Below are 27,109 nucleotides of genomic sequence, written 5' to 3'. Positions count from 1 at the left end.
ATATACAAAAAATAAAATCCACTACTTGTCCAAGAAATCAATGGAAAGTGTGTTTTGTTAATTTTATTTATTCATTCATTCGTTTGTTTGTTTTAGACCAGTAGTATTTGGTTTTACCCTCAGTCTCTAGGCTATCTGGTCTCTGCTTCTTGGTCACCTGAGCAGTGTCAGGTGTGGGGTCCAGCTTATGAAATAGGTCTTAAGTCAAATCAGATATTGGTTAGGTACAAGGTTTGTGCCACCATTGCCCTAGAATATTTTACAGATAAGACATGTGGCAGGAATCCTAAATGGTCTTATAATAAAAAAAGCAACCTGGCCGGGCGGTGGTGGCGCACGCCTTTAATCCCAGCACTCGGGAGGCAGAGCCAGGCGGATCTCTGTGAGTTCGAGGCCAGCCTGGGCTACCAAGTGAGTTCCAGGAAAGGCGCAAAGCTACACAGAGAAACCCTGTCTCGAAAAACAAAACAAAAAAAAAACAAACAAAAAAAAACAAAACAAAAAAAACCCTGGAGCCAGATATTGGGGTAAATGCTGAAAGACGAGAAAGACAAAGGAACAAGTCACAGCCACTTCTCACCTCGCCAACTCCATGAATCCTCTGACTGAATGTCACCAAGTCCTCAGTCGAAAGGGCTCTAGTTCCTGTCTCCTCACACCTTATATGCATTTCTCTGCCCAGCCATTTCACTTCCTTCCTAGTGCTGGGACTAATGGCATGTGACTCCCAAGTACTGGGATTAAAGGTGTGTGCCACCACTGCCTGGCTCTGTTTCTCTCCTAGACTGAATCAATCTTACAGTCCAGGGTGGCTTTGAACTCAGAGATTCAGACAGATCTCTGCCTCCCGAGTGCTAGGATTAAAGGTGTGTGCCACCACTGCCTGGCCTCTGTGTTTAATCTAGTGGCTGGCTCTGTCCTCTGATCCTCAGGCAAGCTTTATTTGATACACAGTATATCACCACAAAGACAGATTGTAGATCAAAGGTTTTGTGTTTGGGTTGGTATTTACGTTTCTCTTTTGGTAGCCTGCCAAGTACCTTTCTATGTCACAGACACTAGAACATGGATGTGAAGGTTCTGTGTAGGCACCAACCAGCTCAACTTCTCCATGTTCAGTGAGTTCTATGGGTGTTATCTTCAGCAATGGGGCCTTATTGTCAGTTTGTGGAGAACAACCTATTGTCTTGGCAACAGCCTGGGTTGTTTAGAGATTTACATGGGATCCTTTTGGTCAACAACTCAATTGGATGAAACCCAGTGCAGGTACTGGAAGCTTCATTTGTGACAAGAGATGGCCAATAATGATTCCATCTCCCCTATTATTTGGAGACTTCATTAAGATCGCCTTTATATATCATGGGAAAATTTCCAATGCAACAGGTTTTGATACTGTTCCTCAAATGTCTTTCAATTTCAGGCGTCTCCCCCTCATTCTCTCTCAAGCCCATTTCCCCTCCCCCTTCCCACCCGATCCTCTTGTCTCCCCCTCCCCCTCAGCCTGCTCCAGTCCACCTGTAAAATCTATTCTATTCCTCCCTCCCAGAGAGATCCACGTGTCTTTTCCCCTCCTCCCAGTTCCTGGAAGGTGTATTTTAAAGTGAATAATTAGAATTTTTCATTTCATGTTTAAGCCTCACAAACTCACACAAATTGTCTGAACTGAAGAAAAACAGGGTGTGTCTGAGGCAAAGACCGGGTTGAGGCTCAGTGAGTCCAGCGATTGGGTTCCTAACATTCACCACCTCACTGTAGCCCTCTGCAACAGTCAATGTGATCTCCATTCCTCAGAAAAGGGACTTGCCCAAAGTTACAAATCAGAGATCTTGACTTGGTCTGTTCTCCTGGCCACTGGGGACTAGAGGTAGAAGCTGCACAAAGCTATGTTCTTCATCTGGAGCTACAAGTGAGACTATTGTCCCCCTACTCTGCCCCGGGCCCTACAGGCCCCAGTGTCTGGTTGTTCCGTTTCCTGTGTTCAGCATACTAAGGCAGGCTCCACTGTCCTATTGGCTGTTGTGGGCCCTCAGCTGATGAGTGCTGCTGCAGTGGGGTGTCGGCTGCTGCAGTGGGGTGTCGGCTGCTGCAGTGGGGTGTCGGCTGCTGCAGAGGGTGTCTGCTGCTGCAGTGGGGTGTCCGCTGCTGCAATGGGGGTGTCCCAGTGCTGCACTAATAGTGAGGCTAACAGAAGGGGCAGGAAGCAGGCTCAGAACAGCTGTAGGGAGCTGTATCAGCCTGTCATCAGAGCAAAGCAGGACTGCACCACACGTGCTTCTAGAGGTGATCTGCAAGGCTGTTCTTCAAGTCTGAAAGACCTTAGTTCAGATGCCCTCTAGAAATAGAGAGGACAGACTTTTCTCAGCCGCCTGGGAGAGCGGAAGTCCAGAAATCGGCTGGCTGGCTGGACAAAGCTGTATAATCTCCCCCAACAATAAGTTTTATCAAACCAGCTATTCATTTTCTTTTCCTCTCTCTGTAGTACTAGGAATCAAATATTCTATCACTGAACTACCTCCATGCCCTCAATGATTTTAAAATAGAGACAGATGCTTTTCTTGTAAGCGTCTCCTTTCTATGAGCTAGCACATAGGTATCTTAGGTCTATGGCAAGATTTTCATTTCCTACAAAAAGATAAATATCCCTGGCAGCAGGGGAGCTCCAGTGGCAGAGCCAGTTGGCATACTGCACTGAGGTATCAGTATAGAGTAATTGCAGATAGAAATAAAGGAATAAAGATCTGGCTTGCGAGACAAAAGGGGTTTGGAGGGATGGGGAATTAGAATCACATTTAAAGGCACATTGCTGAAATATCTGAACTAAAAAATTTATCACCCACATCCACACAAAAGACATTTCAAACAAAGTTTGGCTTCTTGGATGATGCTGATAAAATCGTTTTAAGCATTCATGATTCATAAATGCAAAAACACTCGTGCATACTTTTACAGTAATAGCTACTGGAAAAATGAAGATATTTGCAAAGCTCATGTAGCTGGAATCCTTTTCATTCTCACTGTCTCTATGTTGGTAACATCAGGAGTCTCAAGACCTGTCAAGATTCAGGCACCTTTACCCCATCCTCCTTCCTAACTGTCACCAGTGGTATTGAGGCTTCTTCTTTAATTCCCTCTGGTAGAAAACTATGGCAGATCTCTTCAATTCCATCAGCCATTTCCATCACCTTGTCTAGAAAGTGACATAACTGTGACTCAGGAAGAGGTGGCTGGCCCAGGCCTTGGAGAGGGAGAGTAGCTGGTCCAGGCTGCAGCTGCCCCCACCAGGGAGTTGTAGTAGTCTGGTAAGTGGCACAGGATGAATGCTGTATGTGCTTTCTGATGCTTCTCACTCTCCAAGTATAGCTGCAAGAAGAAGTGAGCCATGTGATGAACCCCAGAAATCTGCTCCTCCACCAAGGTGTTATCCCCATGCCTACCATCTTCATAGCCACTGCTGCTACAACCAAGGCCAAGGGCTGTACCTGCTGCCTTCCTGAAGTCCCTCCCTCCCTTCTTCTCTCCCTCTTCCTCTCTCTCTCCATCTCAGTCTCCATCTTTGGTGTGTGTGTGTGTCTATGCACACATGTGCACACATACCCCATTGCATTTAATTAGGACTTCCTGCATGAGTGTGAATGGGAGATTATTTACTTAAGGAAGGAAAATTACCAGGGAATGCACCAAAGCCTGTCACTCCTCAGGGAAAGGTGAGGGCCTTCTGAGCCCTTCTCCTATCCATGATGTACTGTGGACGGACCCAGGCTTGTGCAGGTAACTACTGCTGCTGTGAGGTCGGGGTGCAACAGCCGTGTTATTTCCAGAAAACAGCTCTTCACTCCATTCCTCACCATCTTTCAGAACTTACATTCTGAGCTCCACATTGTTGTGGCACAGTGTGGGGACAACAGTACCACCAGGAATGTATTCTGCAAGCACTGGCACACACATCAAGTGATATGTACACGTGATGGTCCCGTAGTTTTGTTCTTATTAGCCAAAGGATAGAAATGAATCAAGTGTTCATCAGTATTGGACTGCTTAAGTAAACCTGGTACTACACAATAACATTTTAAAGTAGTATTTTAAAATACTGCTTTACAATGCTTGAATAGTTTTTATTTATTCTTTGAGACTTTCATAACACTATATTTTGACCATATTCATTTCCCTCTTCCAACTTGCTTTATGATATTTTTAAAGAAATGTATGTACATGCTGAATAGACAGAAAAGTTAACCTGACAAACTGGATAGACAGACAGGTGGATAATAAAAAAGAGCTTGCATTCTTTCTGCCCCTTCTTCTCCAATGTTACCTCAGCTTTAGGGTGTGGGGGGATGATGACATAGAAGTCCTTTTTAGGTCTGGGCACTCAGCAGTCACTTATCTCAGTTATGAGTCTCTGCATTAACCATCACTCACTGCAAAAAGAGGTTTCTCTAAGGCTGAGAGCAGCACTAACCTATAGGTAATATATAAAGACTTAGAAGACAGTTTGCTACCATGTGCATTTAGCAAGCCATCAATAACAGCTTCCCTCTTGGGGCCTCTGAGCTCCCCAGTCATGGGCTTTTGATCAGATATACAGGACCAGACATGAATTCCCTTCCATGGAGTGGCCTCAAGTCCAATCAGAAAGTGTCTGGTTACTCCTACCCCCGTAAGAGTCATGCCACCTACTGTAGCTCACTGCATTCCCAGCTGGGTAAACCTATCGAAAACCTTTTCCCCCAGCAGCTTTCACAGCACCTTAGAGCACTAGAAAGCTAGCAGTCAAGGAGAAGTTTTCAGGACAGTTCTTGCTTGACTTCTCCATGTCCTGCAACAGAAGTGCGTGGTATTGGTATTATCATCCAGTTCTGGTCAGCAAGCAAAAGCAGTGACGGTGGCTTGCATTATTCTGCGGCCTCTGTGATTTCCCTGAACTATGACTCATAGGTTGCTACCCCGCACCTGGCGTTGTTATTTTCATTTAGTTACCTATGGCTTCTGAGAACAGCATTATCCACCCACTTAGGTTACTTTGGGGAGATATTTCTTGATAGCAGCTTGATTTCTATTTCGGTAGCATTTACCACACACTTGTTTAAATGTATAGCTGCTAGATTTTTTTTCTTTGATAGAAGTCCCTAATGACTTTTTTTGTTTGTTTGTTTTCCGAGACAGGGTTTCTCTGTGTAGCTTTGTGCCTTTCCTGGATCTTGCTCTGTAGACCAGGCTGGCCTTGAACTCACAAAGATCCACCTGTCTCTGCCTCCCAAGTGCTGGGATTAAAGGCGTATGCCACCACCGCCCGGCCCCCTAGTGACTTTTTAAAAATGGGGTTCTAGGCATTGAACACAGGGCATCTCATGTATGCAGCCTGGCCAACTACCAAGCCTACTCCTGGCTCCAACAGTGAATTTTTATATTCTATTTGAAGGACATTGTATTTGAAAGCTAGTGTCATGCCTAGTATTTCTAACTACTTTTTAATGTCCTATTATAAAGTGATCATCCATTTATTCATTTAAATCTTTTCAAGTCTAAGGTTCTTGACTCTTCCCAAAGGTTGAATATATTCCATTTATTCTATATATTAAGAATAGCTTACTTTGGGGCTGGTAAAAATGACCCAATGCCTAAAGGCTCTTGCTACCAAGACTGATGACCTGAGTGTAGTCAGAAGTTTTCTTGTGTTCTGCCCAGCCCGTGATTCCGCAGCTGCTTATAAAATAATCATTCAGAGGCTTAACCTTAGTTTGATCTCTGGACCCACATGGTAAAAGGAGAGGACCAACTTCCACGCCTGTTCTCTGCCCTACCATGTGCCTGTCTACACACATGTGCTTGCTTACACACTATCCCTGCCTGTGCATGTGTGCCTGCCTATGCACATGCACATGCACACTAACAAATCAATAGATAAATATAGTAAAGCCTTTTTATTAAGAATGGCTTCCCCTTTACTGTCCAGTGCCTGTCCACCTTGTCACTCTTGGGGCTCCTCACATCTGCATATCATAACTATTGTTCCGTACTTTTAAGAGACAAAGAACATGGATTCACATCCTTCTGTCCTGCTCACATTTGCTTAACATCCATTCCCCCCCAAAGTATTTAGTAGCTCAGCTTTTCTCCTTTCCATAGACTGCAAATTTTATTAAGCCATTCTTAATAAAAAAGGCTTTACTATATTTATCTACTGTTTTGTTAGTGTGCATGTGCATGTGCATAGGCAGGCACACATGCACAGGCAGGGACAGTGTGTAAGCAAGCACATGTGTGTAGACAGGCACATGGTAGGCCCTCTGTACCCATGCTGTGGGGGAGAATTTAGAGAGCTGGAGGCGTTCATCAGAGGTTATCTGGGGAGAAGGTAAGATTGGCCTGTCAGGTTAGTTGGCTGCTTGCTCACAACCCAAGACGGGTCAGCTCCAGCTTTCCCGATGAGGTCATTCATAACTTATCTAGTTTGTTATTAACCTGTCCATCACTTTTTGGTTTTCCTGATTTTTCTACAATTTCTTGCGCATCTTACAAGTTCTTCATCTTTTTTCATTTAAACATTTTAATTGTTATTATTCGTGTATGTGTGTGTGTGTGTGTGTGTGTGTGTGCACATGCACCTGTGTTTGTGCTCGATTTGTAGCCGTGTGTGTGTGTGTGTGTGTGTGTGTGTGTGTGTGTGTGTGTGTGTGTAGTTCAGAGGACAACTCTTTGGAGTTGGTTCTCTCTTTCCATCTTTATGTAAGTTCCAGGGATTGAACCCAGATTGTCAGACTTGTGTAGTCCATGGGCAAGTGCCTTTACCCACTGTGGAGCTGTTTTCCCAGCCCCCTTCTCCCCTTTTTTTCTTCATCTTAATGGAGATTCCATAGCTTCTCATTCTCCAAGGGCCCTAGGAGTCTAAGAACTTTTGTGAGATTGTACTACATATTCACACTCAGTTTATTTAATCCTTGAAAAGAAACACCTTTGTAGCCGGGCGTTGGTGGCACACTCCTTTAATCCCAGCACTCGGGAGGCAGAGGCAGGTGGATCTCTGTGAGTTTGAGGCCACCCTGGGCTACAGAGTGAGTTCCAGGAAAGGCGCAAAGCTATACAGAGAAACACTGCCTCGAAAAACCAAAAAAAACCCAAAAAAACAAAAACAAAAACAAACACCTTTGTAGGAGTCCGAGTAAAGCGAAGGTGTCCACGCGGCCATGTGTGTGTACCCTGAGTTTGGTTTTTCCCTCACCTAATTCAAGGACACAAAGACCACCCCTCGTTTGTTCTAAGTCCAGTGCTAACTGTTCAGTCATCACAAAAGTGACTCCAACGGCTTCTGCCTGCAAGCAGTTTATGATCTTGTGGGACGGAGAAAGTGGTGAGTGCTGCAAAACTGTCACACGCAGACAAAATTAGTATAATTTCTGTTTCCATTTTTACACTTTACTTTGGTTAAATTTATCTTAAGCTTTCTAGTCATTGTGCTGTACGATAATGGAGGACAAAAAGAGAAAAGGCAAAATCCGCAGCTGAACACATTCCTCTGTTGCTGTTGAAAAGGTGTGCTGTAAGCTACACAGGGCAGATGTTGAATTCCCACCGCAGCTGGGTGGAGGATGCAGACATGGTGCAATGTTCTTTTAGCTTCGTCGCTGTCTATAAGCTCCGATGAAACATTAACCATCTTGGACAACTGTCTCCTACCCAGAAGGATCCCCTAGAAGGCATACAACCAAACTCAGCTGAAAACAAATATTCTGTAATTCCTGTCAGCGATCCTGGCTGTCGTTCAGTGGTCACTGTGCCACAGTCACAGAACGGGAATTGTTACAACACGCATGGTTAAGGCAGTCTTGAAGAGGACAGGCGCTTTTCTAAAATCTTCCCTTTCCATAAATTATTCCCAAATCTCCTAGGTTAGCCCCAGGAAAAAGACAAGTTAGTGGTTTTCAGAAATCTTGAGGGAAAGGCCAGCAGTTAATTTCTGAGATGTTAGTTAATTTCTTTGGAATGCTCATATAGTCTGTTAGCCAACATTACTGATGACTAATTCCTAGTCTTGACGGCAGTTTTCTCCTAGCTCAAATGTGTTCTTCACAAATCACGAAAAACCCTGACCAGCTAGCACAGCTCTATTAGACACATTGGAAGCTTCAAGGTCACTGTTTGTTTGTACACACACACACACACACACACACACACACACACACATCTTTGACATCATCTCTTTGGACTGCACTTGAGGCCATTACCTCATAGTGAGCACAGCGCGATCCCTGACTACATCAACACATCAGTAACTGTTACAGAAATATCACAGGCCCAGGCTCTCACGTGAGGAGTCTCTGGCCAAGAGGACTGCTGAAATGACAGGGTGTGAGGAAGACAAGCAAGCCAGGATCCTCGTGAACTGAGCTTTATTTCTAATAAAAGGAAGGAAAACAAGAACAAAACTTGGACTTCAGTTCAAACTCCAGCTTGTTTTCTTTACAGGGACCGTTTGTTTCAAGTCTGTCCATGCACAATCAAGCATTTTTCTTCCTAGCTTATTGTCTCATACTTTTAAAAGAACAGCGATTTCCTTCTGACTCCCCCCTCCTCCTCCTCCTCCTCCTCTGTGCTTCTCCATTGTTTTGGAACAGAAATATGACTTTAAATAACTATAATACTTTGGATTCTATTTGGAGGCTTGGCTGGTCGGTGTGAGCTGTTCTTATCCCAGCTGGAGGGTACAGTGCAGGAAGCGGGAGCCAGGCCAAGCTTGTCTTTTTGGTACTGCCTTCATAATGCCTTACTTGGTGAGGTGTGGGCGACCCTCCATTGTGATTCGGGAATCACGGAGAATTAAGAGCAGGGAGTTGAGGCTGAGAGCCACTGGGCCATGATCTCGCGATGAGTTGGTTCAACTCTCTCAACTCTGGGTGGTGGTAGCTAGAAATGGGCCATGGTGGAGTTTTTACACCACTCAGATCTGCAAATGCTCCCGATCAGGGCTGGGTAGTTATGTTGGGAGTGGTCTTTGTGTTTCCCTCCCTCCCTCCCCCTCCCTCCTCACTTCTTCCCTCCCTCCCTTCCTTGCCTTATTCCTCCTAAACCCATACCTAAAGGTTGTGTCTGGTTAAGCGTCACCAAACTGCCCTCATGTCGTCAGCACAGGACGACAACTCCAAATGTGTCAGGAAGACCCACTTGTGTCAGCGCTAAACGGCAGTGTAAGGACAAGGAAGTCTCCGTCTCATGATATCCAGGAGCAATCTTCTAAAGCTCCGCCAAGTAAATCCCCGTGTGTGGCTAAGGGCACTTTCTACAGCTGGATTTTCCATCCCCACCAGAAGCTCAGGAGCGGCCCCTGTTCCCACCCCCGAGACCCTCAGGCTAACTGCGGCCACTCTACTATTCCTGTGGTTCCCACGAACCTGAGTGTTGAGCTTCTGGCTCTACCATTGCTGGGCACGTAGGAAGTTTGGGTGCATTGGAGTTAAACCCTGGGGGCTTCCGAGTCTTTCTTCCTTGATACCACTGATAGTGTCTTAGCTACCTCGGTGATGACATGGAGGCTGTGTGGTAGAAACAGACCAGGGAATGAAAGCGTGTCTCTCTAGCTGTCAGGACAGCCTTAGGAACAAACACAGTTCCCCACTTTCCTCCTGAAGACTTCTAGAAATGGCCTATTAAGGGTTTTTGAGTAAAGCCTGGAGGTCCTCAGTCATAAGTGGAAGCCGTACTTGAGAGGTCAAAATTTTACATCCAGGTTACTATAATTCAGGGATCTGGTTTTAATTCTTGTGCTGTGAAACCAAGAGGCAAAAACTGTGGAATCTGTGTCGAATTAGATGTGATTTGCTTTTTAAAAATTAAATTAGGATATCACTATGTAGCCCAGGCTAGCTTAGAATGCATTATGTAGCCGAAGCTGTCCTTGGAATTGTGATTCTCCTGCCTCAGCTTCCTGAGTGCTGGGATTGCAGGTGTGGGCAATTCCTGGCCGTCATGACTTTATTAATTAAGCCTCAACAGCAATTTATTCATTCATTCATATTCCAATATGGAAATGAAGGAGAATCTTCTTCTGAAGAAACGTGAATGAAGCTTTCTTCAGGGTCTTTGGAGTTGCCATTGTGTTATGATTCAAGGTTATTCTTTGACCAACCAATGGCTAGAATACAGAGTATGGTTTCAGTTTTTAATTGCTTACACTTAAAAATTAAGCTCTATGGGAAAAACTTATAGTGCCCTGCCCAGGGTAAGTACTCCGTAAAAAAAAAAAAAAAAAAATTTTTTTTGTAGAATTGGCTTGCAATAGGAATATTAACTCATTTTTTATAATAAACTAAATAAGAGTTGACCTGGAAATAACTCATTTAGCCAATGAGCTAGCAGAAGCAAGATATCTCCGCAGTTTTTCCAGCTCAGCCTCTGACTTCCCTTCTCATCTGGAATAGTTTTCCTAGACTGTGGAACCCCTGGAGACAGTAACCGCCAGCACTTCCTTCTGCTACCAAAGGCCTGGCACTCTCAGATCACCAGTGGACATGCTAAAGAGGACTTTGACATCTGCTCACACAAGTAACCCTATTTGTCTGACTGCCATCCACTCTGTTTTCTAACTTAATGTTAAAGTACCAAGAAGAGCTATTCTAAATTTCCCTTTTCAGCAATACATACATGTATAGGGTTTGGTGTTTTTAAATAAACAGATGAAAAAAAACTAGTGAAGAACAGTGTGACTCTGTGGGCAAGTCTAAACTTTCTACCAAGCATAATGTACAATGCTTTTATATTTTAGGTAAAAATCTATCAATAAATGGAAAACCCCTACTCAAAATCTACTTATAATATTTCAAAAATTTTCTATTTATACTATTCCTACACAGTTCATATATGTTGCAATCTTTCATTTAGAATAACTTAAGAGATTTTTCACAAAAAAAGTTCTCTTCTGAGGTTGTGATTTGGGAGCTTGTCTTTTATATTTCCTCTTGGACATTTTTCTGTCAATCGATGGACACATTCCCGTAGGACCAGGATAGAGAGGAAGGACAGAGAGGCATTTGGGCCATTACCTCAGTTGGCCTGTGAGCCCCAGTCTGCAGGCTGATTGGCCTGCCTAGGATGGCTGACTGTGCGGTGGGGGAGACTCTGTGTGCAAGCATGCCACACCTTCATTCTGGTGCACAGCTGTCAGGTAAATCTTCGTTGGTGGCCACAAGTGTCATTAGGAGAGAGAAAGTGGGTACTGAAGACAAACAGCTCCGCAGTCCTAGAAGAGCGGGCCCCTTTGCGTCCTGTGGCTGGTGAGTCATGCCTGTGGATCAAAAACAGAGTCGGCCCAAGGCGAGGGAAGAAGGGAAGGATGCCCTCCCTGCTGGCAAATTTGGAAAATGCTCACTTTGGGCATTTTTGTTGGCTTGAGTGGCAGCTGATGAAAATAAGGTAGTCTTGAATTACTGGGAAAGTATTTTTTCTCATGGCTGCATGAGGAACAGGCTTTACTATTTATGTACATCTTAATTTTTAGACATTAAAACTATTGGCAGATAGCCAAACTTAAAAATAACCTGTGTTTTGTACTTTCTTGGTGTGTAACTATAGAACATTCCTTGACCTTCCTCTGCCCTCGTTCCCAGTATTTAGTTACCATGGTTCCTAACAAAGCTATTTTTTTTTCTTGACATGACAGGATGGCAGGGCCATCAGAAGGCTAGAAGTGCACACTCAGAGTGTAGTCTTATGATGTGCAACTTATTTACCCACTGTAATCTTGTCACGGCCTGTGATCTTTATGTGCCTGTCCTCTATTTTGACATTGCCTTCAAAGCTCCTCCTCAGACACCTAGCCCCTGTGTCCCTCTGCTTCAGCTGGAAGGAGCTTACTCATCCCCTAGGGATCAGCTGAATACCACCACTCAAAAGTGCCCTGGGATAGGGATGTAGCTACATAGGTGGAGTGCTTGTCTAGGATATACAAAGCCACAGACTGAGTTCAAAACCAGCCTGGATAAGTGAGACCCTGCTCAACCAACAAACAAAAACCCTGCAGCAGCAACAAACATCATTCTTCAAAGCTTACACTCTTGCCCAGAGCTGTAGCCTTCTGTCTTTACATCCTCCTGATTTCTTACCCTCTCAGGAGTGATTCTACGTCAGATTTACTTAATTCTCAGTTATGAGACTATTACCAAAGTGCACCCAAAGCTTCCTTTATTAAAAGAAAGGATGGACTGAAATTTCTGCTTGGGTCAATTGTTGCACGAGGGGCATTTAGGTGGGAGGCCCTATTGCATTTGCTTATAACGGATTTACTAATGATGGCAGTCTGTGCACACAAGTCCTCCAGGGATCTGATGGCCTTGAAGCTGGACCAGCTCTGCCCCAGACTTCTTGAGCATGATGATATGCAAAGGAAGACTTCACATTCATGCTCATCTATACTTACAGTTTATTAAACTATAACCATTTTCATATTTCAAAGTTATGACACGTCTCCCTCCACAAAAAAGAACCCTCAGGGCACAATTTCACTACTTGATTTCTTTCTTTGTTTTTAAAATTATAATTATTATTGCCATTAGTATGTGTGATATGTGTGTGCAGGATGTGTGTGTGTGTGTGTGTGTGTGTGTGTGTGTGTGTGTGTGAGCACATACATGCCATGGCACATTTATGGAAATCAGACGATAACTGTGAGTCAGTTCGTTCCTTCTCCCTTATTCCAGAGATTGACAGCTCAGGTCACCAGGTTGGTGGAATAACCTTTACCCACTGATCCAGCTTCCTAGTCCACTTGCTCTCTTCATGACTGGTTTCAACTTTGCTCTTTAGCGCTCCTGAGTTCCTTTCCCCAAACGCCTACTTAGGCGGGGAAGTTAACCTGAATATTTTCTGGTAAACTCACTATTATCGGCTTGACTTAGTCTGAGATGAAATTAAAATTCCATTTCAGTCTTCCAGTCTCCTCTCTCAAACACTCCTTCGTATTTCGGGGTGTAAATGAAGCCCTGTACATTGGTGGTAGGGGAGAGGGGTCTGCTGGAAATAACAGACAGCCCAGCTTTTGTCTGGGTTAGAGTGGGTCATGGCTGCTGTGAGGGCTGCCTATATAACTAAAAAGCCTAGTGAAAAATGAAACTGTGGGAGGGAGGTGTCCAAGGACAGTCAAGATTTCAAGCTGGGTCTTAACAATGTTGGCCTCTGTAGAGTAAAGGCAAGACGATCAGAAGTTCAAAGATCCTTGGCCACCCAGTGACTATGAGGCCATGTGATACATGTCAAAAAAAACAAAGACAAAGCAAGAAAGGGAAATGACTAATTATCGGCCTCAAGAAGCAGGGGCCTGTGTGGCTGCTCGGCTCACATGACGGTGAAGCCCACTGTGCTCCTCACTGTTGTCACGGCCTGGCCTGACTCTTGGTGAAACAACCCCACTACTCTCGGTGAAGTACCTCTCCCTCTGCTAACATCTCTGGAGCTCCCTCCCAATTCACACCCTTGCCACAGACACCCCGCATCTTCCATCAGCCCCGGTTTTGGTGGTCCACCCTGAAAGCCCCCTGCACTGATGACTCATGTGTCAGCGAGCCAGCTGCCTCTCCAGTCCGCCTTCCAGCTTTTACTGGGCAGTCGGCCACTTCTGTGTGTCTTAAAAGTACCTAGTGGTGCTAGAGGCACACACTGCTAAATCTGGATTGTACGTTTGTGTATCTCACGGCACGGGCCAGTGCCAGTGGGAATCCTCTGGAGTTGTAGCCGTAGAACTTCACGGGAATTCCTTTCCTTTTATGTTCATTCCTTCAGCAGTGTATCCGAAAGAGGAGGAGGGCGGGACAGAGGACGTCCTTACGGCCCTATCTTTTCTCTCGTTCTGTTCTCATTTCCAAACCATAGCAAACTGGGGACAGGATGGAGAGGGGTGGGAACTGCACTTCTCCAGCTTAGACGCACCCCATCCATCAAGTTTGACACAGTTTAGATCAGGGTTGGCAAAGTAAGGGCTCAAGATCACACTGAGCCACATCTGGTCACCTCTGTACCGACTGTCATTGCCTCTTGCATGGAGCAGAGCTGAGTAGAAGCACCAGAGGCCATATAGCCTGCAAAGCGTGAAGTATTTACTGTCTACACACACAGCTTGCCCATCCTAGTCCTAGACGCTCACAGCAGAACATAGAGTGGCCCTGTCCCTAGTACTTAATGACATGGCAATATTCAGAGGTATCTGAAACCTCAACAGTTAATTTGTCACAGGGTGATGCTTTCTGCCATAATACTGCCGGGAAGGACCCTCACATACACAGAGAGTACAACAAGCTTGTGTACTCATACAATGGGTAATGTATCTGAACCTTATTGTCCCCATTTTACAGATGAGGAAATTGTGGCTTGGAGAGGTGACTTGTGCAGGGTTACAGCCCTTTTGGTTCCAAGGAGTTAATAGCAAAGAGGATTAGGACAGTTGGGAACACAAACTCCAGGGCTATTGATTCATGAGGTTATGGTGTTAGTTGGTGAGCTGAGGCAAGGTGGCTACAAGGTAGGGAAGAATGGTGTCTAGGGGCTATAATGTCTTTCACAAAACTGTTGCAAAGGTGGTGGCATGTACATACTTCCTGGACACATGCTGGATCTGAAATTTCTGTGTTGGGGGTGTGGTATTTTACACATGTTAAATTCTTAAAGACCTTCATTAGTTTATCACAAAGTTCTCCAATCTTATGACCAACATTTTCATTCACTCACCAGCTAAGTTTAAGATGATTGGTTGGTTGATGAAGAAGCCACAGTCTCTTGGTCTAGTGTCAGAGTGGTAAACATCATCAATACCCTAGACAATGAAGTGATTATGGTTACCCTCACAGCACACATGTTGATGGGAGTGATTTTTTTTTCCTTTTCTACTTCCTTGACTTCTAAGTTAGCTCTGTTTGGCTTTATATGTGGGCACCTCAGGCTTTTATCTAATCTATACTAAGGAATGTTTGAGGACAATTAGAAAGCACAGAGCCTGGGTGTTTAAAGTAGATATAGCCTTATTCCTTACATTCCAAATGAATTTGAAGTTACCATGTCACGTTAAGAAATAGTCTAAGGATTTGGAAGGTGAGACATCTGCAAGGTGAATAGAGCTGACACATGCAGGCACTTAGAACACATGGAGTCATTGTCAATGCACATATGGGGAGGTCAGTTTCATTTTCCAGTTTTCTCCTTTGTTAGCATGGGGCAATGACATCATCATTCCTTTCACTAACCAAGGCTAATGCTGGCTGTCAAATGGGATTTGCCTCATGTTTCTCAAGAATGTAATAAAATTATTTAAGAATGTTTTTCATATAAGACAAACATTTTTATAATATGATATTTTTGCAGTTATTTTAATAGAATAATTAGCTCGTCTAGAAACCAGAGTTTTTTTTCTTTATTTTGTTAACTGAAGGAGTGGTTCAACTAATATTTAGTTGTCATGATAGTTATGTCTTTGGAGTGCCAGCGACTTTTACAATTTAAAAGGCTATATGTAAAGACTGTGAGGGCCAAGATTATAAAAATGTTTGTCTCCAGGCCTTGTATGAGACTTTTATTTCCAATGGACCTGGAGAGTGGCTCGCTCAGTAGAACCCTTGTCTCCAGCACCCTATTAAAGGCCAGGCTTGGCAGCAGGTGCCTGTGATCCCTGCCTGAGGGAAGCAGAGACACTTGGCTTCCTGGGGCTCACTGACCAGACACTTCAGCTCAGTCACTGAGCTTCAGGGTCAGTGAGAGACTCTGCCTCAAAACATGGTGGGAAAGTGATTGAGGAGGACACCAGAGCTTAACCTCTGACCTCCACACCCATGAACACCCACCTGTAAGACAAACTGCTAAACAGTCTTATTAATAAAAAAAAAAACCCAGAGCCAGATATTGAGGTAAAAACTGAGAGATTGGAGAAGCAGAAAAAAGCCATCCATATTCTTACCTCTAGAAATCCTCAGCCAAAGAGAGCTACTTCCTGTATACCCAGGCCTATATCTTTTCTGTGCGCTGCCATCTCACTTCCTCTCTCCACCATCACTTCCTGTCTGTCTGTACAGACCTCCAGACAGAGAGATTAAAGGCACGTGTCACCATGCCTAGCTCTGTTCCCAGTGTAGCCTTGAACTCACAGATATCTGGCTGGATCTCTGCCTCCCGAATGCTAGGATTAAAGGCATGTGCTACCATTGCCTGACTTCTATGTTTAATATAGTGGGTGGCTTTTTCCTCTGATCTCTAAGTAAACTTTATTTATTAGAGCACAAATAAAATATCACCACACCCACCCACTACTCACCCACCCACCACTCAGGGTGGGGAGCACCTTATGTACTATGGAATACAAAGGTAGTCTTGGGGAAGAAGGGAAGAGAATGTGCTCTTAGAAGAACAAGATATTACATGAGTTGAAATTAGAGAAAATGTCTCAGATAATGAGGTTTTTACATTGGGCAGTGTTGTGTGAGGCTGTGGGAACCTTATATCCTAAAGGTGTATTTCAGCCCGTGGCAGGTGGCTATGAATTCCTCAGTATCAGTGTTTTTGACCTGGGGACATAAGGTGCCCTTCAGACTTTGACTTGCACCTCGAGAATCCAGATTGTCCTGTGTTCTAGTTAAGGCTTTCCCAGGTACTGGCCGTATTATGTGTGCAAATAACTATCTATACCTCATTTTGCCTATCTTCATTTTTAAAATTATTTCGTCAAGTAGGAAAAATAAAAACCAAATTCACCAGAAAAGTGCAGAGATCATAATCATGCACATTGAAGAGCCTTACCCTTTGTATGGATCAGTCAGTAGTTGTTGATTATATACAGTGCCGAATGTAACAGTGGCTTCAGATTTACAATAATGTAATATCATAAATTGGCATAATGCTCATTCTTGTAATCTTGACACTCAGGAAGCTAAGCCATGAGGATTATTTAGTGTTTGAAGCCCTCCTGGACTACATAGTGAATTCCAAGCCAGCCAGATTGGCTTGGTAATACTCTGTTTCAAAGAAACAAGGAACCCAAAAAAGCATTCATACACTTACAATAAATGTATTTCAAAATGTATTTAAAGGTCAAGAATTAGCCACTGATGTTGGAAATATATGGAAAACATATCAGAGATGCCACTCTGTCATCACTATTGTACATATCAGTCTATAACTAAATGGATGAGTTCTTTTCTCTTTTATAGATTGACAATAGCATTGTTTATGTTAAGGAAGAGAAAACAAAACCCCAAATCCCTGTAGTAGATACTATAAACAAGTAAAAGAGGCAAATTGTGATACTCAGGCTGCAGGGTCCCAGGCCTTTATGGTGTCATTTTTGAATAGGCTATAAGGACACCCAAGGAGACTCAAGTCCTGGTCCCAACTGCTGTACTTACTGGCAGTGTGCTCCTGGACCTCAGTGTCCTGGGTTTTAAAGAGGGAGAGGCGAAGGGGTTAGTGTACAACTTGATTTAGGGAGGTAAGCCAGAAGCTATTTGTAAGAGTTACAGTTTATATTCTAGATGAATCCACAAGACGAAGACCAGAATCTCCTCAGGAACGCACCCCGACAGCCTGTGATGAAGGAAGTGTTAGTTGGAAGGCGTGTGCTCAGGAGGGCAGCCGAAGAGGGAGCTGTACTAGCAGCAGTGAGCGGGGAGACTGGAGGTGGCCGAAAGGACAGTGACCACTGTTGACAGGCACCAGCAGTGTCCACTAGAAGCTCAGGCTTCATGTTGGCCTCGTCTGCCCTGTCTCTCACTGTGGTCACTTGCGCCCCAAGATCTGGGGTGTCTTGGTTACCCTCTTACCCAGGGGAGCTCAGACTTCTTGACTTCAGAGGAACTGGGGAAAGGAGAGCTGTTTGCGTCTTGCTGGTTTCCACACTGCCAGGATTTTAGTGTCCACATCATTACCCCTGAGTGTGCCTACTTTCTGTTCTCTGAAATCAATGGCTGCTCTCGTCTGTGGTTCTTTTACATGATTAACTGTCTTCCTTCTTTTGTTTATTGTTATTTCAGTGTTGCAGATGAGATTGGAAATAAGTGCCATTATTTAGTGCTCTGTGTTTCCAACAGAATGCTTGTGTTAACTTCAATAAATCTTTCTTTTTTTAGTGTTAGGAAATTCTCCAAATATCATTCATTGCTTTTGGCAATTGTTAGTCTGAACATAGGTAGTCTTTCTTGATTCTAACTAGATTTTCAACTGGTAATATTTACTGGAAGCCATAAATTCTATAAGTCTTTATTTTATTATCTAAGGTATTTTAATCAAGTAGCAATGTCTATTAATAGGTATTTTGATGATATGAAGAAATCTCATTAATTCTCAAGATTTTATGTTTGCCAAGTAATACGAACAGCAAATGTACAAAATTTCTAAGGAAGGGGGCTGGGGTAATAACACCATATGTACAGTGCCTGCAGCACAAACATGGCATTATGAAGACCTATGTTTAGATTCTCAGTACCATAGCACATATATCTGTAACCCTAAAACTGGGGTTTGGGGGTGTGTTCAGACAGACAGATGCCTGAAGTTCTCTGGTCAGCCAGTCTAGCTGAATGACCCAGGTCCAGTGAGAGACCCTGACTCAAAGCTACAGTGAGAGACCCTGACTCAAAAAATAATTTGGAGAATGGTTGAAGAAGACTCCTGATGTGGACATCTGGCTTCCATGTGTTGTGTACACACTTGTTATCTACCACATGTACAAGCCCACGTGAACAGATAATATATATAACACATCACACACACACACACACACACACACACACACACACACACACACACGATTGATAAAGGAGACGAAATGCTACCTGTTGCAATAATCGGAGGAGATTTAAAAAGCACAATAGTGAGGCCAGTGAAATTGCTCAGTGGGTAAAGACACTAACCACCAAGTCTGGTGACCTGAGTTCAGTCCCTGGGACCCACATGGTAGAAGGTGAAAACCAACACTCAAAGTTGTCCTCACCTCCACACCCTCATCATAGTGTGAGTGCAGCCTCACACAGGTATGCACATGTGTGTATATATACACACACACAGAGAGAAATCATCATAAAACAATTTAAAATATGAGGGTGGAGTAGTCTTTTTGCATTTATCAACTTTTATTTAAAAATAATACTGCGGGCTGGAGAGATGACTCAGAGGTTAAGAGCACTGACTGCTCTTCCAGAGGTCCTGAGTTCAATTCCCAGCACCTACATGGTGGCTCATAACCATCTGTAATGAGATCTGGCACCCTCTTCTGTATACATAATAAATAAATAAAAATCTTAAAATATTAAAAAAAATAATATTGCAAGCCAGGTGGTGGTGGCACACATCCTTAAACCCAGCACTTGGGATGCATAGACAGGTGGATCTGTGAGTTTGAGGCCAGCCTGGTCTACAGAGTAAATGCTAGGACAGCCAGGGCTACACAGAGAAACCATGTCTCAAAAATATAATAGTAATATTGATGATGATTATGCAAATTAGTAATTTCTTATACATTCCTGTCTATTTTTTAAAGTCTTCTTAAAAGTGTGTGTTTTATGTTGTGCATATTTCTCCTCATACCCCCTTTCTTGGCCCCTTTCTTCTACTGTTGGACTAGATTGTTTTATTAAATACATTTCAGGAGCAAATGCATTTTTACATTTTTAGACACATGTTACGTGTATGAGTATTTTGCCTGCGTGTTTGTCCATGCACTGTGTGCATACAATGCCCTTAGAAGCCAGCAGAGGACTTCCGGATTCCTTTGAACTGGAGTTACAGATGCTTGTGAGCTGCTGTGTGGGCACTGGGAATCAATCTCTGGTCCTCTGAAAGAGCAGCCAGTGTGCTTAACGGCTGAGCATCTCTCTAGCCCCATGAGCAACTGTGAACAGGTAAAAATAAAATGTACCTGCTGTGATATGTAGCTAGTTACAAGTCTTTGCAGAAACACATCAACGTAGGAAATGGGTGGGGACAAGACTGGGAGTTCAGTTCTCTGATGGAGGATCTTGAGCACAAGGTGAGGACTATGGAGAGGACTTAACATTTGGAGACAAGATGTTTGAGAAAGGTCACCCTCCATTACCACTCAGTGTAACGCTCACAGTGTGCGCTCTTCCATTTCCACACTGCTCCCTTCACTCTATGGGCCTTCCCTGACCTAGTCCCTTGCTAGTCTTTAAACCTTTTTTTCCTGTAAAACTTTCATAGGTCTGCCGCTGTCACCCTGGAGTCTCATTAAACAGAACTTCCTAAAGTATCTCGGCACAGTTTGGGGCAAAATAATATTTTTCTCTTTTGCCACAGTCGTGGTGTTTGCTTTGGCCTTTTTGGTTACAGCATGGTTGCAGGGGCTCAGAAAATCCTCTTTCCCCAGATTCTAATGATTCATGAGACTGTTTAATGGGGTATTCAACTTGTCTGGCTAGATCTGGCCTAGCAGAAGGAAAACATTTTCAATTTAAAAATCTGATTGTTTCGAAGATTTAAAGAATGTAGACAATGAGGGAGAAAAAGAAAAGTGTGGTAATATTTAGGGTAAACCTAGGAGAATTTGGGGTAAATCCAGGAGCCTTTCTGAACAGTGTTAGCTGTGACGATGAAAATCTCTGAGAGATGTTCCAGCATTCTGTGGGCTGGGATAGTTTCAATCAGATTGAAATGAGTAACCAAGATGCACACAGGGAATAACCTGGTGATGCAGAGAAAGGAGGGAGTGAGTTGGTTGGTTTTTCTCTCTCTTTTTTTCCCCAACATAACATTTTTATTGACTATTTGAGAATTTCCCATAATGCACCCTGATCATACTCACTTCCAAGTCCTCCAAGGTCCACCCCTCCTTTATAACCGAGGTCCCCCAACACACACACACACACACACACAGAAGAAGAAGAAGAAGAAGAAGAAGAAGAAGAAGAAGAAGAAGAAGAAGAAGAAGAAGAAGAAGAAGAAGAAGAAAAGAAAGAAAGAAAGAAAGAAAGAAAGAAAAACCCTAAGTCCACTTTATGTTGCCCCTATACTCACTGAAGCATAGTCTAACTAACACCTGGTGGCCAGCCCCTTAAAGATAACTGAGTCCTTCCCCATCCCCACCCCTGCCAGAAGCCTCAAGTACGAACAGCTACACTTCAGCATCCCTATCACCATTCATAAGAATTCTCTTCAGTGGCCTCCATTGTCAGCACAGACCACACACCTCAGCGTGATCTCCAGTGGCAATGCAGACCAAGGACGTCAACATCACCCTCTACTGCAGTGTGGACCACAGACACCATCATGGCTCTCGGCGGCAGCATGGACCACGAACATCAACATGGCCTGATTCGTAGAGGGCATAAAACTGGAACCGACTATTTCTTTTGCCCCTGGTTTTAAGCACTTTTTTTTTTGTTTTATCTCTCTGAAAGAAAGAATAAAGACTGTTCTGTGGTAATGGTTCAGCACTCCACTGGCTGTAGGCCTTTTTACTAGGCCACACTGTGAAACATAAGCTTCTCTGTAGTGACAGGGTTACCTTTTTACTGTATGTTAGTTTTTTTTCCTTATAATTCTATGAAGTAATTAAAAAATATAAATAATTACATCCATATGATATTGTGGATTCTCATTTTATATACTAGGTAGGCTCTTGCAGCTATGAATAGAGAGAACAAAACCAGAAACAGACAGGGGTTGGGTGCTTGAGAAGCCTATGAGCATAGAAAGAGCCAAACTTTTGCAGAAAAGAGGTTTTTACTGACGGTAAGGATAGGTAATATTTTGAGCAGTGTTGAATCACAGGGAAAGGAGTATGTGATATGGACCAAGTGTAAGGGTGAGTGTGCCAGGGAAGGTTTGAGGTTAGGGTCTGGAAGGGCCAAGGAAGCTTGGGACTGGAATAGACCTTTAATTGTTAAGCACTTATCTCTTTTCCTCTGTTCTTTATTTTTAAAGAGAATATTGTGATGTGTGTGCATGTGTGTGTGTGTGTGTGTGTGTGTGTGTAGGGGGTGACTGGGGAGGCCATAAGAGGCTGGCGCTGGAGCTGCAGTTCATTGTAAGCTGCAGGACACAGGTACTAGGAGCTCACCTGTCCTCTGCAAAAGCTGATGCTCTTAGCACTGAGCTATGTCTCCAGGATTTTCTCCAAAGGCTTTGGAAATGCCTGTTATTTCAGCATAAACAACTCCACATATTTGTATTTATGTTTTGTAATTCACGCGATACCACCCATCTGACTGAGGGCTGTGGTACTGCCCAGTGTGGAAGGCAGGAGGAATGAGGGGGAGGAAGGACCATAGATAAAGGAGTTGCAGAATGGTATTCAGCCCTTCCTTTCTTCCTACTCTGCTCAGCAAATTCCATGCCCTGTGTTGCTGACAGGTTGCTATGAAAGGAAAAGTGTGTATTTAATGAACTATGTTAGTATGGTTAGCTTATGAAAGAGAAGAATCTGTGCCCCAAATAATACCAGTTTTCAAAAAGAGCTGCAAAACCCGATGTGAATCTTCAGTGTATTCTACCTGTTTTCTGTGGGAAATCTCTTTTGAGGATATGCCATGGAGGGTTGCAAAGGTGTCTGATTTCTTTCAGGGAATTTACCTACAGTTTTCAAACTTGTAGCCTCGCAATAGGCTATTAAAGGCCTGTGGGGCTCTACCTGCACACTCTCTACCACTTGCCTATTCTCCTTGCAAGCACAGTGGGCTCGATTTAACCATTTCTCATTAAATGTTTGCTGTTGTTCCGCTCTGAGGTTTTTAAGACAGTATACATGCATATAGTGGTCAATCCCCATTCAGACTTTATGTCCTGTTTCCATAACGTGTACCCTCAGATCAGACTGTTTCTCAGGAAGGTCTTGGAAAATTCATCATTTTACATGTTCTGCAGTTCATTGGTTTAGAAATAGATGTTTTTGTTTTTTTCTTTAGTAACCAAATTTCAATTACTATATGAAGGTGCCTGTGGAGGGGAACATATGCATGCATTTCTTTGATTCCATTGTGCATACCAGGAAAACATTATCTCATGAGCATTCATGATTTTTTCTTTGTCCTCTGATTTCCACCATTAGACATATGCTCAGATCCTTGCTCTTCCCAGCTGAGTGACTAAGGGAACTCTATTCTATGTTTTTAAACCTCATGGGCCTCATCTGCAAGTCTCAGAATAGCAGCACCTGCAGAAGAGTAGCAACTGCTGAGCCATCTCTCAAGCCCCATTTCCTTTCTTCTTTAAAGTTGTCTTGGAACTTAGGTTAGCCCATAAATAAGCTGCGATATTGTACAGTAGGCATGCTCCAAAGTGCCCTGGTTTCCATTGCAAAATAACAACATTTTTTTTCTTTACCAGAGAAGCACAAAAGAGGCTCTGAAATTAAGAAGTAACCGCAGAGTCAGTCAGAGGACAGTATGACAATGTCAAAGAATGCTTTTCCAGTTCATATTGTTTACAGTTAGAGAGCGCGCTCACCCATAAAAGGGTCCATTCCATTGTAAGAGTTAATTTAAAAAAAAAAAGACATGAGATGTTGATTTCAATATACATGTGAAGACTTGAATATTCACTATTTGAAAGGAGATATCATGCTGTGTTTATTTATCTGTTGTAAAATCTGTTTTTAAAAGCTTTCCTTAGTTCCTAAATATGACTGGGTTCCTAAGGGGAATTTATGTTCCGGTAACAAAGTCATTCTGTTTGGAATGAATAATGAAAATCTTGTGGTTTAGCTGTTTCAGGGGAAGAGCTGTTTATACTGTGAATTTTAAGTAAGGCCATGTTTTAGTTACTTTTTATGGCTGGCAACTTATAGAAGAAAAAGCGGCTTGCAGTTTCAGAGGATTACAGTCCACCACGGTGTGGAGCGTGGCAGTGGGTAGGCAGGCATGGCATTGTAGCAGTAGCCGATCACTTTACCCACAGGCACAAAGCAGAGAGAATGAACTGGGAATGGTGTGGGCTTTTGAAACCTCAAGTCCACCCCCCAGTGACACCCCTCCTCCACACCTGTTAATTCTTTCCAAGCAATTCCACCAACTAGGGAGCAAACATTCAAATGTATGAGCCTGTGGGGACCATTATCATTCAAACTACCACAGACCACCTGCTTCACCCAGGATTTTGTGCCTTAAGCAATTTTTTTTAATTTTATAATTAATTTAATTTTACATATCAGCCACGGATTCCCTGTCCTCCCTCCTCCCACCCATCCCCCGCCCCCACCCTCCCAGATCCACAGCCAGGCCCCAGGTGGAGCTCTGGGAGTCCAGTTGGCAAGAGAGAGGAGGGATTGTATGAGCGAGAGATGTTGAGACCATGATTGGAAAAAGCACAGGGACAAATAGCCAAACTAGTGGAAACACATGAACTATGAACCAACAGCTGAGGAGCCCCCATGGAACTGGATCAGGCCCCCTGGATAAGTGAGACAGTCAATTAGCTTGAACTGTTTGGGAGGCCTTAAGCAAGTTTTGAGGCACAGCCCCAGGGTAATAGAGCTCTCTTCCACGGACTTAAGTTCCAGCCTCTGAGCTCAGTGTGTTGGCTTGCAGCTTTTCTGTTGGTCCTGTTCTCTTGTGCTAGAGGGACAGCCCTAAAACATTCATCATATAATAACTAGAATGTTCTCCCCATCCAGTGTGTTCATACCTTAGCTGTGGCTTTCTCCTTTTTCTCCAGAAAATATTGTTTCAAATTTTTATTTTGAAATTGATTATTTTCTCCCAATTTTTTGATACTCTTACCACTGTTAGTGACTGATAAAGAAAATCCACCTTGAAAAAAGAGGCTATGGAAAAATAAAATTCCCTGTCAGTGTGTACTGTCCCTTCTAGGATTTTCCCGCCATTGTGATATTCAGCTTACCCCTGGCGGTGCTTCAAATGTGAATCTTCCAGTAAGGGGTTTTATGTAGAGTCTCAGTGTTATTTCAAACGTGCTGTGGTGAGTTCTTGTATAACCCACGCTGTTTTCCCTATAACCGATATCTTAGTGAGTGTGGGATCGCGACTGCAATAGTGAGCCAGAGTGTGTGCATTGCTGATGACCGGCATCCATGCTTCCCTCAGACCTCCTCCCTTCCTTTTGCTGTGTCTCCAGTTCTAGGGTCCCGTCCTAATGCTGCAGTCACGTTTATTTTTCTGGGCTACAACAGTTGTCATTGATTTTGACAACATTGATAATTTTAAGGATTACTGGCTATGAGTTTTGAGAATTCACATCTGTGTTTATTTCATTAATAAACTGCTTTGGGAAGGAAGATCTCAGGACACATTGCCATTCTCATCTTCCTGTACCCGACGTGATCAGCGTGACTGAGAACAGTTGATGCCAGGCTTGATCTTGCTTGAGATGGTTTTACTTTTTCCTGAAGACCAACCAAGTGTTTTCCTAGAAACTTGAATATTGTATTCACCGAGGCTACTGGGGAGCTAACAGGAGCTATTCTTTTTCTCTTGATTGGTGAAGTTGTAAAGCTGCTGTAAGTGTCTAAGTATTTAGACAAAAATAGTTTTAGTGGTGGTGAAGAATGCCTCTTTTCATGTGTTGCAGGTGGGAATGAGATCGCGAAACCAAGGTGGAGAAAGTTCATCTAACAGGCATGTCTCCTGCCCCAAGTCCTCCATCATCAGCAATGCTGCTGGTACAGGCCCCTCGGAAGAGGCAAAAAAGAACAAGGCAAATCGGAAGGAAGATGATGTCATGGCTTCGGGAACTGTCAAACGGCACCTCAAGCCATCTGGAGAAAGTGAAAAAAAGACCAAGAAGTCTCTGGAGTTATCCAAGGAGGATCTCATCCAGCTCCTGAGTATAATGGAAGGAGAGCTGCAGGTAGGGTCAGGCTTGTTCCTGAAGGATCTATCCTCCCGTCCCTCAGTGGACTGCGAGCATCTTTGGGAAAGGGGGCTTATCTTCTTCGTTTCTGTCTAAATCCTAGTGTGGGCACAGGTTTTCACTGAGAAACTCTTTGTTTAAAGAAGGACAAGTGACCAGGTGCTGATTCCAGCTTCCAGCTTCTCTAGAAGCATAAAGTTTCTTCGTGATATTATTCAGCAATCGTTAATTCAGATTCTGGAGAGAGGCTATCCGATTTGGGCAGGGCTCTGATTGACAGGTGTAGAAATGTTAGGAATGGGAAAATGGCATGTTGCCCTTAGTACTTTTGTGTTTCTTCGGGGGGGTGGGGTGGGCAAGAAAGCTAGAGCCTTCAGCTTTTTGCTTCATCTTGTTTCATTTCTCTGTAATTCTCAGCCTCAGTGTTCTGCGTCCACTGGAGATGAGACCCAGTGAACATAATAGAACACTGTGAAGATCCAAAACAGCTTCCCAATGCTTTTTCAAGTCTGCCACTTCATTGGACCTCAGTAAAATGTAGACATCGTTATACATATTTTACAAACGGAGCTAAGGCTAGGAGCCAGAAGCTGGTTTGTCCAGATCTCATCTCAGGTCTCCCAGCTCTTGGTCCAGTGATCTTTCTGCTTTCCCACACCAACTTGTTCTATTTTCCGTGAGCCAGGACCATCCCAAGAGGTCTGTGTTTTGGGGGATTTAGGAAACAGTTCAAAAAAATTTTTTTTAAATTTCTGAGCTTAAGATAATTATTTCTGACAGTAAGGGAATAGTAACTTCTTTTTTTCAAGGACAGGATGACTTAAGAATGAAGTTATTGTTTTCCCTTTTGTTATTTTTAGTTTGTTTGTTTCTTTGTTTGTTTTTGTGTTAGGTTGCAAGAGCCTCCAAGGGAATACTAGCAACTGCATGAAGGGAAACCTTTGTTGCCTTGCTGGTTCTGTCAGTATCAGAGAGAGAATCTGTAGCCTACTCTAAGCTAGTGTGGCTACTATGTTCCTCTTCCCATCTGGGTGTGTGTGTGTGTGTGTGTGTGTGTGTGTGTGTGTGTGTGTGTGCACATAAGGAATCCTCTGGGGTAAAGAGAAATAGAAAACATACAGAACTAAAGTTTAAACACCACAAGCAAATACAACCAAACAAAATCATTTAAATTTCACAGCAAAAGAAAAACTTTCCAGAACACAACCGTTACTAAAAGCAATGTCACCACTTCTAGAAATGTGGTCATTGTTTTGTCTATTACATTTATTGGGTAGAGTTAAATGATCACCCCAGCCTTTTAAGCGGTGCGGTGCCCCAGTGACTGCTA

General features: G+C 43.5%; 1 protein-coding gene across 2 annotated transcripts in view; it reads left to right on the top strand.

The window, feature by feature from the left end:
- The window catches only part of Filip1 (filamin A interacting protein 1), a 165,490-nt gene that overhangs the window by 43,564 nt on the left and 94,817 nt on the right, over positions 1-27,109 (top strand). For both annotated transcript variants that reach the window (XM_059268278.1, XM_059268277.1), the window contains exon 2: positions 25,498-25,776. In XM_059268278.1, coding sequence (XP_059124261.1) covers positions 25,504-25,776 — 273 coding nt within the window. In that variant the 5' untranslated portion in view covers positions 25,498-25,503. The remainder of the gene's footprint in view (positions 1-25,497; positions 25,777-27,109) is intronic.

The sequence above is a fragment of the Peromyscus eremicus genome, chromosome 7 (assembly GCF_949786415.1).
Source record: "Peromyscus eremicus chromosome 7, PerEre_H2_v1, whole genome shotgun sequence".
Taxonomy (NCBI): Eukaryota; Metazoa; Chordata; class Mammalia; order Rodentia; family Cricetidae; genus Peromyscus; species Peromyscus eremicus.
Note: the sequence above shows the minus strand (reverse complement) of the source record. Positions and strands in the feature narration are given on the sequence as shown.